This window comes from Monopterus albus, unplaced genomic scaffold, assembly GCF_001952655.1.
Source record: "Monopterus albus unplaced genomic scaffold, M_albus_1.0 scaffold170.1, whole genome shotgun sequence".
Taxonomy (NCBI): Eukaryota; Metazoa; Chordata; class Actinopteri; order Synbranchiformes; family Synbranchidae; genus Monopterus; species Monopterus albus.
In genome coordinates, this window is record NW_018128050.1 from 731,521 (window position 1) to 743,151 (window position 11,631).

General features: G+C 45.6%; 1 protein-coding gene across 1 annotated transcript in view; it reads left to right on the top strand.

The window, feature by feature from the left end:
• The first annotated feature begins 6 nt into the window (after nucleotides 1–6).
• The window catches only part of zfc3h1 (zinc finger C3H1-type containing), a 25,784-nt gene continuing 14,159 nt past the window's right edge, over nucleotides 7–11,631 (top strand). Inside the window, exons 1-17 of the mRNA XM_020615792.1 lie at nucleotides 7–214; nucleotides 881–1,291; nucleotides 1,953–2,134; nucleotides 2,461–2,890; nucleotides 3,105–3,316; nucleotides 3,557–3,680; nucleotides 4,119–4,213; nucleotides 4,739–4,930; nucleotides 5,363–5,524; nucleotides 6,471–6,608; nucleotides 6,873–6,991; nucleotides 7,103–7,252; nucleotides 8,059–8,233; nucleotides 8,431–8,474; nucleotides 9,075–9,249; nucleotides 9,447–9,575; nucleotides 11,399–11,626. Of these exons, the coding sequence (XP_020471448.1) occupies nucleotides 88–214; nucleotides 881–1,291; nucleotides 1,953–2,134; nucleotides 2,461–2,890; nucleotides 3,105–3,316; nucleotides 3,557–3,680; nucleotides 4,119–4,213; nucleotides 4,739–4,930; nucleotides 5,363–5,524; nucleotides 6,471–6,608; nucleotides 6,873–6,991; nucleotides 7,103–7,252; nucleotides 8,059–8,233; nucleotides 8,431–8,474; nucleotides 9,075–9,249; nucleotides 9,447–9,575; nucleotides 11,399–11,626 (3,093 nt within the window). The 5' untranslated portion in view covers nucleotides 7–87. The remainder of the gene's footprint in view (nucleotides 215–880; nucleotides 1,292–1,952; nucleotides 2,135–2,460; nucleotides 2,891–3,104; nucleotides 3,317–3,556; nucleotides 3,681–4,118; nucleotides 4,214–4,738; nucleotides 4,931–5,362; nucleotides 5,525–6,470; nucleotides 6,609–6,872; nucleotides 6,992–7,102; nucleotides 7,253–8,058; nucleotides 8,234–8,430; nucleotides 8,475–9,074; nucleotides 9,250–9,446; nucleotides 9,576–11,398; nucleotides 11,627–11,631) is intronic.

Sequence of the window (11,631 nt, forward strand, 5' to 3'; positions counted from 1 at the left end):
GGGCTGGGCCCTCACGGTGAGCCGACCCCGCGGTCCAGCTTCTGGGAGCGTAGCCACGGCACATTGGGCAGGTTCAGGCACAGAGCCATGCCGAACGCCGGGCGCGGTGCCTGGTGCCGAGGCAGCCGAGGGGAAGGAGGCAGCAGACCTCCCCTCGGTCGTTATGGGCCCGGTGAGAGTCACGGCAGTCTGAAAGAGTCTCCCTCGAGAAAACGTATCCTTTTCCTGCTTTCTCTAATTATTTTACCTGAATATAAACAGCCAGCAGGGACACGATTCAATTAGAGTTCACCAGAGGCCTGAGAATGTTTGACAGGCCAACACAACAGCTAGATAATTCGCGATAAACCCTGAAGTGAGACGCAGCTGCAGTTTATGGACGACCTCTAAATAAAGGAAAGTACTTCAGCTTAGTTTTATTCACCCCGTAGCTTTAACGGTTTCACCAGTCTGAAACAGTCAGACAGTCTTTACACTTGATTTATTTTTCGGGCAAAAATACTGCGAAATAAAGAACCGAATGCTCAGTTTATGGCATGTTATTGATCTCTTTGCAGATCTGAAGTATTGTCATTTAATTGATTACTTGACCGAAAGTTAACCAGCAGTAACTTTGATAATTTAATGTATAAGCACAGGTCTACTGGTTCCAGCTTCTAGGATGTCACTCCTTTTCTCTTATATGATAGCAAACTGAATATGGGTGGGTATTTTGACAAAACCAGGCATTGGAGTTAGTCAACATGGAATTTGGGAAATTTTCACTTTTTTGGCCTTAGAGAACTGAGCTGTTAATTCAGGACAATCAGTGAATTAACACACAATGAAAACAGTGCTTACTTGCAGCTGTGCTTCTGCTTTCCTTAACATCTGACCCCAGCAAAGTTTCAGGGGAGAAACCAGACAAGAAAAGTAGCTCATAGTGTTTCCAAACCAGAGAACAGTGTTGATGAGTCCTTTGAGGACTTGTTATCCAAGTATAAACAGATCCAGTTGGAGCTGGAATGTATTCGGAAAGAGGAGACCAGGGCTCTGGAGCCTAAAGCCTCCCCTTTCAGAGAGGAGCCACCAGACAACGCTGCCAGTATTACAGAGACCAGAGCAGTACCTGAACCAGCTCAGGGTCCAGCAGGACCAGAGGAGACCTCAGAGCTGGAGAAGGCCGAGAAGAAAGTCTTCCATGCATTCAACATCAAACCTCTACGTCAGAAACTACCAGCTCCTGCTAATCTGGACGAGCTGCAGAAGAAATGGGCTGAGCAAGAGAAAGAAGGTGACGCTGAAAAGCAGGGTGAGATAATCAGACCCTTCATGTCTCATACACTTTAATGTGTATGTTTAATCTGAATACATTTTTTGCCCACCAGTCCACACCCAGTAACCCTTATTAACAACATGAAAACATGTTTTTAGACATTTTTGCAAATGTCTTAAAAACTGAAATAATTTCCAAAAGTATTCAGTGCTTTGTAGAAGCTCCTTTAGCAGCAGTTACAGCTCCAGTATGCTCAGGCAAGTTGCTGATCGGGATATCATATGATCGGGAAGTCGAATAATTAGCAGATTAACTGATGGATGAAAGTTAACATGTTGCAGCCCTAATTTTCACATACACTGTGTTAATATTTAGCTTGCTTTTTACAACAAGAGCAAGAACCTTTGCGGCGTCCATTTTTGTTTGATGGAAACATTCACAACTGGAGAAACATGTAAAAAATAGGTTCATATGTTGTAGCAGACAATATTTTTGATCCATATATCTTCAGAAGAGCAGAGGAATTGTTAAACCTCCTCCTGGGTTTTAATGTCACCTAGCTCTGAGACTCGCATGTAAATAGATGAGGGGAACAAAGTTGGGTGCATTGTCGCATAACCGCTGCTTTAACTTGTTGAAGCTCAAAGTAACGTTTCAACATATGAGGAGGTTTCACTTTCTGTGCTATGTTTTCCAGCTAAAGAAGAGGAAAGACAAGAAGATGGAGCAGAAACCGAACAGAAACCACAAGCAGAGGAGAAGACGAGTTTGAGCTGCAGCGAGGAAACAGACAAAGTTGACAAGGAGAAACCAAAGGCGTATTTGTGTCACAGGGACTCATCGATCTCCAGCGAGGACTCGGCTGTGTCTCCTGACAAGGTGTGGGGTTTAGTGATGGTGCAGACTTGGAGAGATAATCACAACCTGACACATCTTTTTGTCTGCTCATCAGGGAGTTATTTCATGACACAGGTCTCTGCAGGTCTGCAGAAGCATCACATTCAGCTTCTTCCCAAATACCTTAGAAGAAATTTAACTCTTAAAGTCTTAAATTCTTAATTCTTAAATATTCTTTGTTTCCTGCTGTAGACCCGTAACATTAGTAGTTTTTTTTTTGTATGATTGCATCTGTCTTAATTCAAGAAAAAGGCAAGTTAAGAGTCCGTGTTTGTTTTAATCTTGCTCTTGCTGTGTTTTTCGAGCAGCCGCTGGTGAAGGTGGAAGAGGAGGAGCTGTCAGAGCTGCAGCTGCGTCTTCTCGCTCTGCAGTCAGCTAGTAAGAAGTGGCAGCAGAAGGAGCAGCAGGTGATGAAGAAGAGCAAAGACCGGATCTTTAAAGGTGCCCAGGAGAAGAGCTCCAACTCGGGCCCGGGCTCTGGCCCTGCAGCCGCTGCAGCCAGCAGGCAGAGAGTCACCACCAGGTCTGTCTCCTCTGCTGCTGCTGCTGCAGAGAGGAACAGAATCAGGTCCATAGTTCTGGAGAGGGACTGGGACAGGACCAAGACTGAACCCAGACCCGCAGACAGAGGTCGAGAAAGACTTTCACAGAGAGAGAGACCAAAGCAGAGCCCCAAACCACCCTTGGAGAGGGGCCAAACTCTGGGAAAACCTTATATGAACAAGAAGTTGAGCCCAGGTGAGAAGGGTCAGAACCTTCATGTTACTGTGTGTGTGTTGGTTTCAGGGTGTCTGACTTTACCCCTCACATCTGGAAATCACATCATTGGAAGGCCAAACCCTACACTGTTCCTCAGAAGCAGTGCACGTGGGCCACAGCCTCACTACTAATCCCTGCAAACTTTAGAAAGTGCTTTATGATTGCTGACCCACTGATGGTGCTGTTGTCTCAGGCTCGGCAGCAAAGCAGGCGTTCAGGAAGCAGCAGCTGAGGACGTGGAAGCTGCAGCAGCAGAATGAGCAGGAGGAGAAACGGCGACAGGAGGAGGAGGAGCGTCGCAAACGGGAGGACGAAATCCGCAGAATCCGAGACCTGTCCAACCAGGATGAGCAGTACAACCGCTTCATGAAGCTGGTGGGAGAGAAGACAAGGACGCGCAGCAAAGTAAGAGGCTGGACACAAACCATCACGTTGAGTTGCTAGTTTACAGCCCTGCTTGGCTCTGTGCCGAACCCACATGAGACGATGCAGAAATAGGAGGAGTTCTTGGTCTAAACGGGCAGATGTCCAGTCTGATAAGTAACATGAAGAATCCTGGACTGCTGCTCAGATTCACATGTTTCAGAACTGGTCTCAGTTGTGTTGACATTTAAGAACAAACTGAGGTGTTTCTTTGTTCGTCAGTCCAGGGATCGTGAGTACAGGAAGTCCACAGGTAAACAGGGTCTGGACATCTCAGGGAGCCTCTACCAGTATGACAACTATGATGAGGTGGCGATGGAGACGGACAGTGAGACCAGTTCACCAGGTGAGCAGAGAGCCTGTCCCTGCTCATGTGACAGTTTGTACTTTCACATTTGTCCCTCTAAGTAACTTAGAGGACACAGTCTGAGGCCACGTTCTCATCACAAGAATCACTGGATCTTAGCTCTCGATACTGGTGATCAGAGTATTATTCAGAGGCTGACACAGTGGGTTGTTTGGTTCTGCTCTAAACGGCTTTACATCCTATTTAACAGATTTTCGGTGATAGCAGTGACCCAAAATTTGAGTCATTTCCCTCTGAATGCTCCATCAGTCAGTTCAACTGAAGAAAAAAAAAAACTCACATCTTCTCCCTTATTTTACCAGTTTAAATATCCTGCTCATGTTTCTACAGTGAAGCTTTTTGTGATGCGAGTTGTGCTGTAAAATGAACCTTGACTTGCTGTTCCCACACCAGGTGTTTTGTTTTCTTTGTCCCCAGTCCCTTCACCGACCCACAGCCCGTTCACTGCAGAGGGCACAGGATGTTTCCCTCAGATGGTTCTGCATGTGACTGACTCTGCTCAGTTTGGAATGGTACGCACTTCCTCATACTCACTGGGGTTTCCCGAGAACCATGTTTAAAAGTCAGGTTCACATGTCGTGTCCATCTCACACTGCCAAAAATGAAACCACTAACACATTTTTAAAGTTCAGCTGATGCTACTCACAGTAGTCAGGTTTAGTATGTTCTTAGCAAAGCTTCATTCTGTGGAAATCCCCCATGTGTGTTACTGTCCTTCCACCTCTGCTCAACATGGACACAGAGGGGGGCACTCTGGAAAACACCCACCCGATGTGTTGAACTCATGCTATTAGAGAGTCACATGAACAACTTAAGCAAGGAGTCAGTGATTTTTGGATAAATAATGTGACCAGATTTACTGCAGCACACATTTTCAGTTATAAAGCTGCTTGAAATGAGATGTGAATGTTCAGTATGACTGATGTGCCACGGATTTAGAAACATCTGTCACTTGGAGAAGCAAACAATTAAACCATTTATTGTGTTACATGCAGCTGTTTAGCCACACTAAGAAATATAAATGTCTCTCCTCTCAGGATTTTTCTCAGCCCTTCCTTTCCCCCATGCTGTCGGGCGTTCCTCCCCCGCCTCCCCCTCTCCCCCCTCCACCAGATGAGCTGGAGCCGCCTCCCAAACCTCCCTTTGCTGATGAGGAAGAGGAGGAGGAGATGTTGCTGAGGGAGACCTGTCTGATGTCTATGGCCAACAAGAGGGTGGGAGTGACTGAGGTTGGTTACTCAGCAAACGGAGCATTATCCCACAGCAGCCAGGACTTTATAGGTGGTTTCCACAGCAGGAGCTGTCCCAGGAGGCCAAGAGCCTTTTAGAAGAACTGAGGAACTAAGCTTCCTCTAGGATAGCCTCAGGTGTTCAACAATAATAAAAGCAGGGTTGACTGTTGGTGATTGTTCAGACACACCGACAACTTGTGTACACCTTCATTTATAAAACAAGAAGGATCACTAGTGCAGCAGGTGGACTTTTCTTCTCATTTATTAGTAGCTGTTCTTCCACCGTGTGCAGGGACATTCCTAGGGGTCAAGGTTCCTCCTGCACATTGATTTATGGGTCGACAGCAGATTAGAACGCTGACAAATCAAAAGTGTGATTTCATGCCATTCTTACAAAGCCTGGCCTTTGTCACTCCCTTCTCTCTGCAGGAGAGGAACTCCAGTGGTCCTCCGTCTCCGAGCTGTCAGCCTCCTGCTGGCATTCAACAGCCAACCAGAGGAAACCTGAGCACAGTCAGTCTGAACACGGTGTCTCGGTCCAGGGCCAACAAGTTCACCAGAGGACATCGCGGTCCCCGAGCCCCACTAGTTGTAAGATCCTCACACTCTGAAGTTACCTACACACCTCACTGTTTGAAAAAGCCAAGTTTGCATCCACAGAATTCTTCCTGCGCTGGTGCAGTTGCAAATATTTCACTTTACTCATTTGAAGTAACTCCAGTATTGATGTCAGTAAAGTGTGAGAATCTGCTGGTTGTTGGTCTTTTATCGTGCGTGCGCATGGACGTGTCTTACCTGTTGCGTGGGGACGTCTTCCTGACTCCATACCAACGCAGGACCCATTCCACGGTGGGGACCTAAATTGAGGTCCCCATGGGCAAGAAATTGAATGGTAGGGTGGCAACATGGTTTAGGGTTAGGATGAGGTTAGGTTAGGGTTAGGCAAGTAGTGGTTCTGGTTAAGGTTAGGGTTAGTCTACAGGAAATGCATGTAAGTCAATGTAAAGTCCCCATGCACTACGAAACATAAACTGTGTGTGTGTAAATGCAAATGTGGACCTGTTGTGATGCTTCTACATGTGCCTGTTGGGGGTTGAACAGAGAAACATCTTGTATTAATAAATATAGCAGCAGCAAATCAGACAGTGTGGGGGTTTTCACTTTCAATCAGGCTGTGCTTTCCTTTAACTGTTGTACAGTCTAGTGTGCAGAGGTTTGTTCTGATTTTCAGTCCAAAACAACCTAAACATGAGAAGTTCATCACAAATTCCAGGTGTCCTGAAGACGCATCCCGTCTGTAGTCGTGCAGAAAAAAACAAAACACTGATCTGCTGCTGGAGGCATCAAATCACACTTTATCTTCATTTTGAACAGTAAAACCACGTTGGCTTTCATATAGTTTTTGAACACAGTCTGTCTCAGGTTGGTGGTGCAGCCAGATACAGCTCAGAGCGCTGTGTTCCTGTAACACAGTGACTCTGAACATCCACACACTCAGTTTGCCTGATGCCAACCTGTTGTCATGTGTTTCCTCCAGCTGCCTAGGCACAAGACAGTGGTGGTTTCTCTTAATGATTCAGACGACAGCGACTCTGACATGGATGCCTCCAGCTCTGCGCAGGCGGTGTTTGGTGGGCTGGAGTTCATGATCAAAGAAGCCAGGAGGACCGTCGAGGTGGGGCACATTTACAGCATCTCCTGAAGACCAAAAAAACGTGCAAAGTAGAAATTCATTTCAGGATAAGATTTTTAAAAGTTGTAACCAATGAACACAACAAACTGTTAGTTCAGGCCAGTGTGGTTCATCAAAAATGATTTGGAGGTAATATGTTAATCATATCTGTTGACCTTTTAATTTGATTGTAAACGTTTAAAGAGAGAGAGTTTAACTTCATTCATCTGTTCAGGTTGATGTGAATCCTGTTTTGAAATCTTTCAGGCAGCAAAGCCTAAAGTAGCATCAGGATCTGAGAAAGAAAACAATCCAGTCAGAACTCCAGAGGCCTTACCTGATGCCAAGAAGGCTGAGTACCGCCTGCTCGTAGAGGAAATTGCCAGGTGCAAAACGTAAACGCTGTCATTACAAAGATATTAGAGCTCAACATGCAGAAGCACTGTTTGTAGAAATGTTCCAAAACTAAAATGGTATTGTTGTCTGACTACTTGCAGCCGGGAGAAGCAGAAAATGGTGAAGGATCACAGTCTTAGTCAGCGGACCTCCACCTCACCTCCTGTCTCTGAGTCTATGCTGTATTCATCAGTGAAGGCAGCTGCAGAGGTCACGCTGTGTGAAGTCGAGCAGAGACTCAACAAACATAGGTGAGACCTCCAGCACTGGGTGGAGAAGCTGTGTGATCAGATGCATTGAGCAGCTGCTCACACGATTCTTTATGCTGTAGGTCTGGAAATGTGTATATAAGCCATTTTTAGGCCTCCATGCAGGCGACAGCTGAGGTCGGAGGCATCATGTTTCCAGGTTATCTGTCCGTCTGGCCCACTCTCTCAGAAAGGGAATTTCTTCAAATTTGACGTGTCCACTTGAGCTCAGTGATGAACTGATCAAATTTTGCAGAACCTGTGTGAGAATCCTCCTGTTGTTAACTTCGCTTCAGCCTCACAGTGATCCAGTGGCGGTTGTGTGTACATCCATGGGGACACTGCACACAGCAGCTGTTCACTGCTCATTCTGCGGCTGTTAATGGAAATGCTTAGACTATATGTGGACAGATAAAGGCTTAAAACAGAGCTCACCTTATAGCTCATAGCTAACTCACTGACTCCATACTGGTCATCTGGTGAAAACTGAAATGTTAAAATAGACATTGCCTAGTAACCCAGAGTTGGCTGATTCAGAATGAATGGCATATGCTCAGGAAAGATGAAACACAACTGAACGCACCTGGTTCTAGGTTCCTGCTGTAAATATAAACTCGTAGTTCTTCACCATGGTCATCCACTTGCAGGTAGTGTTCACCAGGAACCTGTCTCATGGAGCAAAATAACACGCATCACTCCACATATATCTGTAAAACTGCATCACAGAAAGTACCTGGGCTGTGTTGTGTACAGATTTGTTTTGCCTGCTGTATAGAGCAGATGGTACAGTGCACTGTAAATCACTGCAGAGAACTGCTGCAGAGAGACGAGGCCATCCTGAGACATCTGCTGCAGCAGGAGCTGAAGAAGAGAGAGTCTTTGAAGGCTGCTGAGGCCAAAGTGGCCAAACTGAGAGAGCAGCTGCAGGCCTCCGAGAAGATCGTTAGTGCAAACAGGATGCTCCTCAAGAAGCTCCAGGAACAGGTGAGTGCACAGACACTGGAAACAGGACATTTCCTGTCCCTTGTCATGCCCTCCCATGGTCATCCCTTATTCTTTTGCATGTTTTTTTAATGTATAAATCATGTGTAGGTGTTTGTGTCATATTTGGGGAGGGGGGGGAATTTGGGATTGGGGGGTGGGGTGATGACCCCGTACCTGACGCCTCGTCCTGTGTGTAGGTGCATAATGTTGAACATAGAGGGTCTACAAAGAAGAGGGGGGCGTGACGTGTCCACTTGAGCTCAGTGATGAACTGATCAAATTTTGCAGAACCTGTGTGAGAATCCTCCTGTTGTTAACTTCGCTTCAGCCTCACAGTGATCCAGTGGCGGTTGTGTGTACATCCATGGGGACACTGCACACAGCAGCTGTTCACTGCTCATTCTGCGGCTGTTAATGGAAATGCTTAGACTATATGTGGACAGATAAAGGCTTAAAACAGAGCTCACCTTATAGCTCATAGCTAACTCACTGACTCCATACTGGTCATCTGGTGAAAACTGAAATGTTAAAATAGACATTGCCTAGTAACCCAGAGTTGGCTGATTCAGAATGAATGGCATATGCTCAGGAAAGATGAAACACAACTGAACGCACCTGGTTCTAGGTTCCTGCTGTAAATATAAACTCGTAGTTCTTCACCATGGTCATCCACTTGCAGGTAGTGTTCACCAGGAACCTGTCTCATGGAGCAAAATAACACGCATCACTCCACATATATCTGTAAAACTGCATCACAGAAAGTACCTGGGCTGTGTTGTGTACAGATTTGTTTTGCCTGCTGTATAGAGCAGATGGTACAGTGCACTGTAAATCACTGCAGAGAACTGCTGCAGAGAGACGAGGCCATCCTGAGACATCTGCTGCAGCAGGAGCTGAAGAAGAGAGAGTCTTTGAAGGCTGCTGAGGCCAAAGTGGCCAAACTGAGAGAGCAGCTGCAGGCCTCCGAGAAGATCGTTAGTGCAAACAGGATGCTCCTCAAGAAGCTCCAGGAACAGGTGAGTGCACAGACACTGGAAACAGGACATTTCCTGTCCCTTGTCATGCCCTCCCATGGTCATCCCTTATTCTTTTGCATGTTTTTTTAATGTATAAATCATGTGTAGGTGTTTGTGTCATAGTTGGGGAGGGGGGGGAATTTGGGATTGGGGGGTGGGGTGATGACCCCGTACCTGACGCCTCGTCCTGTGTGTAGGTGCATAATGTTGAACATAGAGTGTCTACAAAGAAGAGTGTGGCTGTCAGACTGGAGCGGGAGCTGGCTCAGGCTCAGCTGGCTGCTGGTAGGGGATTAAAACGCCAAATGGACTCCAACCAGACCCCGGTGAGTAGCTTCGCCCCTCGTTCTATTGTTCTGAGGAAATCTTCTCATGTGCCCCTTTGGCTGCCTGTGCTCTGAGCTGTACTTTATAATGACAAAAAGGCAGGCAGATGTGGAGGGTGTAGCCAGGGTCTACGTTTCACCATATCCATACATCCATGGCTGGGAAGTCTTCTGTTTGTAGGAGTTGCATGGCCACGGTCACAGGTGTGCCCTCATCAGATCTGAGGGAGCTCTCAACCCTTGTCAGCTCGAGTGTAGTCATTCCCAGCACCACAGTGTTGCAGTTGCAGTGTATTTTATCAGTCATTCACAGAAATATTTAGATCAGTCAGAGTTCACACCAGTCCAGAACCCTGTTTGTTTCAACCAGTCAGTGGTTCACTGTACAGCTGCAAAAAGACATCACAGCTTGTTGTCAAACTCCAGTTTACTTTAGATTCATGCATGACAAGAGATACTGAGGTGATGGATTAAAAGTTAATCAGGGTGCAAAATACTGGGGGTTTGACTTCAACTCTCCCAAAGACATAAAAGAAAAGAAAAAATAAATCTATATATATATATATTTTCCCTCGTACAAGCCTGTCATTTATGAGGAGTTGCTGCTTTTGTGCATCTTGCCATTATAAGCTTTAGGAGGGTGTGATGGGTTTTCTTTCAACCAGCAATTTATGGTTTGAACAGTTAACTGATTGAATGAGGAAAACAACCAAGAAATTAATGATAAAATGATTATAATGGAATGGCAATCATTACTTGCAGCCCTGCATTAGCTAGGTTTTTACTGAATAACCCGATTTATACCTATAGATTAGGGAGTGATGATCTTGGGTTATAGAACCTGGTAATGCTCAATAGATGGAGAATCTAGAATTCTGTGAATCATCTGAGGTTCTGCTGATCTGCTTCATACCCAGTGTTGAATAGGCGTTTATGTGCCAGTTATGTCAAGGTGAAACCTGAGTGTCATGTACAGATGTGGACATCTTGAGGTTAACAGGTGACATTTCAGTGACAAAGAGGTGAATTTGGTTGAAGTTCATTAAAAAATGGGTAATGACGTTCATCAGGTGAGTTTCAGTGAGGTTGGCAGGTGACAGTTCCCTGGTAACCGTGAGAACTTAACATCAGCTACCGGTTCTCATCATCACTGTCGGACACAGGTACACAAAGCGATTTTAGTTATTTATTTGGTCACGGCTCACTTTAACGTTATAAACACCAGATGCGTTTAACTGTAACTGCAATAACTGATCACCGGCTACATTTTTAGACGTTTAACGGTGTTATTTCGGTTAGCTAACATTAGCCAATTGCTAACTTAGCTACCGTTAGCGTTAGTGCTATAGCATAGCTAGCTAGCATAACATTAAGGTAGTTGTCATCTTGCAAACAGGTTTTGTGCTACCTAATTTTGCTAATGTAGTGTTACGTTGTTTTGAGCGTCAAAAGCGAAAGATAATACAGACTGAAGTCTTGAATTCTGGTGGTTTTTAGTGTCGAGTGCATGTCGTTACTCATGGAGCAGCTTGCTTTGGCTTATTTTAGCAGCTGTTGTAACGTTAGTGAGTTGTGTGTGGTGTTAGCTCTTCGGTAGCATGAGCATTAGCTGTGTTTTGTAATGGATTGAGTGAAAATGTGCAATTAAGGTAAACGGAATTTATTTTTGTTTAACTTAAAAATAGGGAGCTCACACTGAAGTGAACACATACATAAACTCATCAGATGTATAGACTTCAGTTGTATAAGATGTTTGCATGGTAAAAATGTAATCAGGTAGTTCTGCAGTAACATGAATTGACTTGTTCTTTTCCCCCATTCAGCCCAATAAGCTGCAGCGTGTAGACAGAGCTCATTGGGGCTCAGAGTGTCACTTTGTGGAGCTGATTGCACAGAAACAGCGACTGCAGCAGCTGGAGTCTGAGTACGCCCTCAAGATCCAGAAGTTGAAGGAGGCTCAGGCCCTGCAGAACAAAGGAGTCCCATCAGAGCCACCCACAGAGCCACCACTGCGAGACTCTACCCCACCAGGCCTTCAGATTCAGGTACCAGCCCC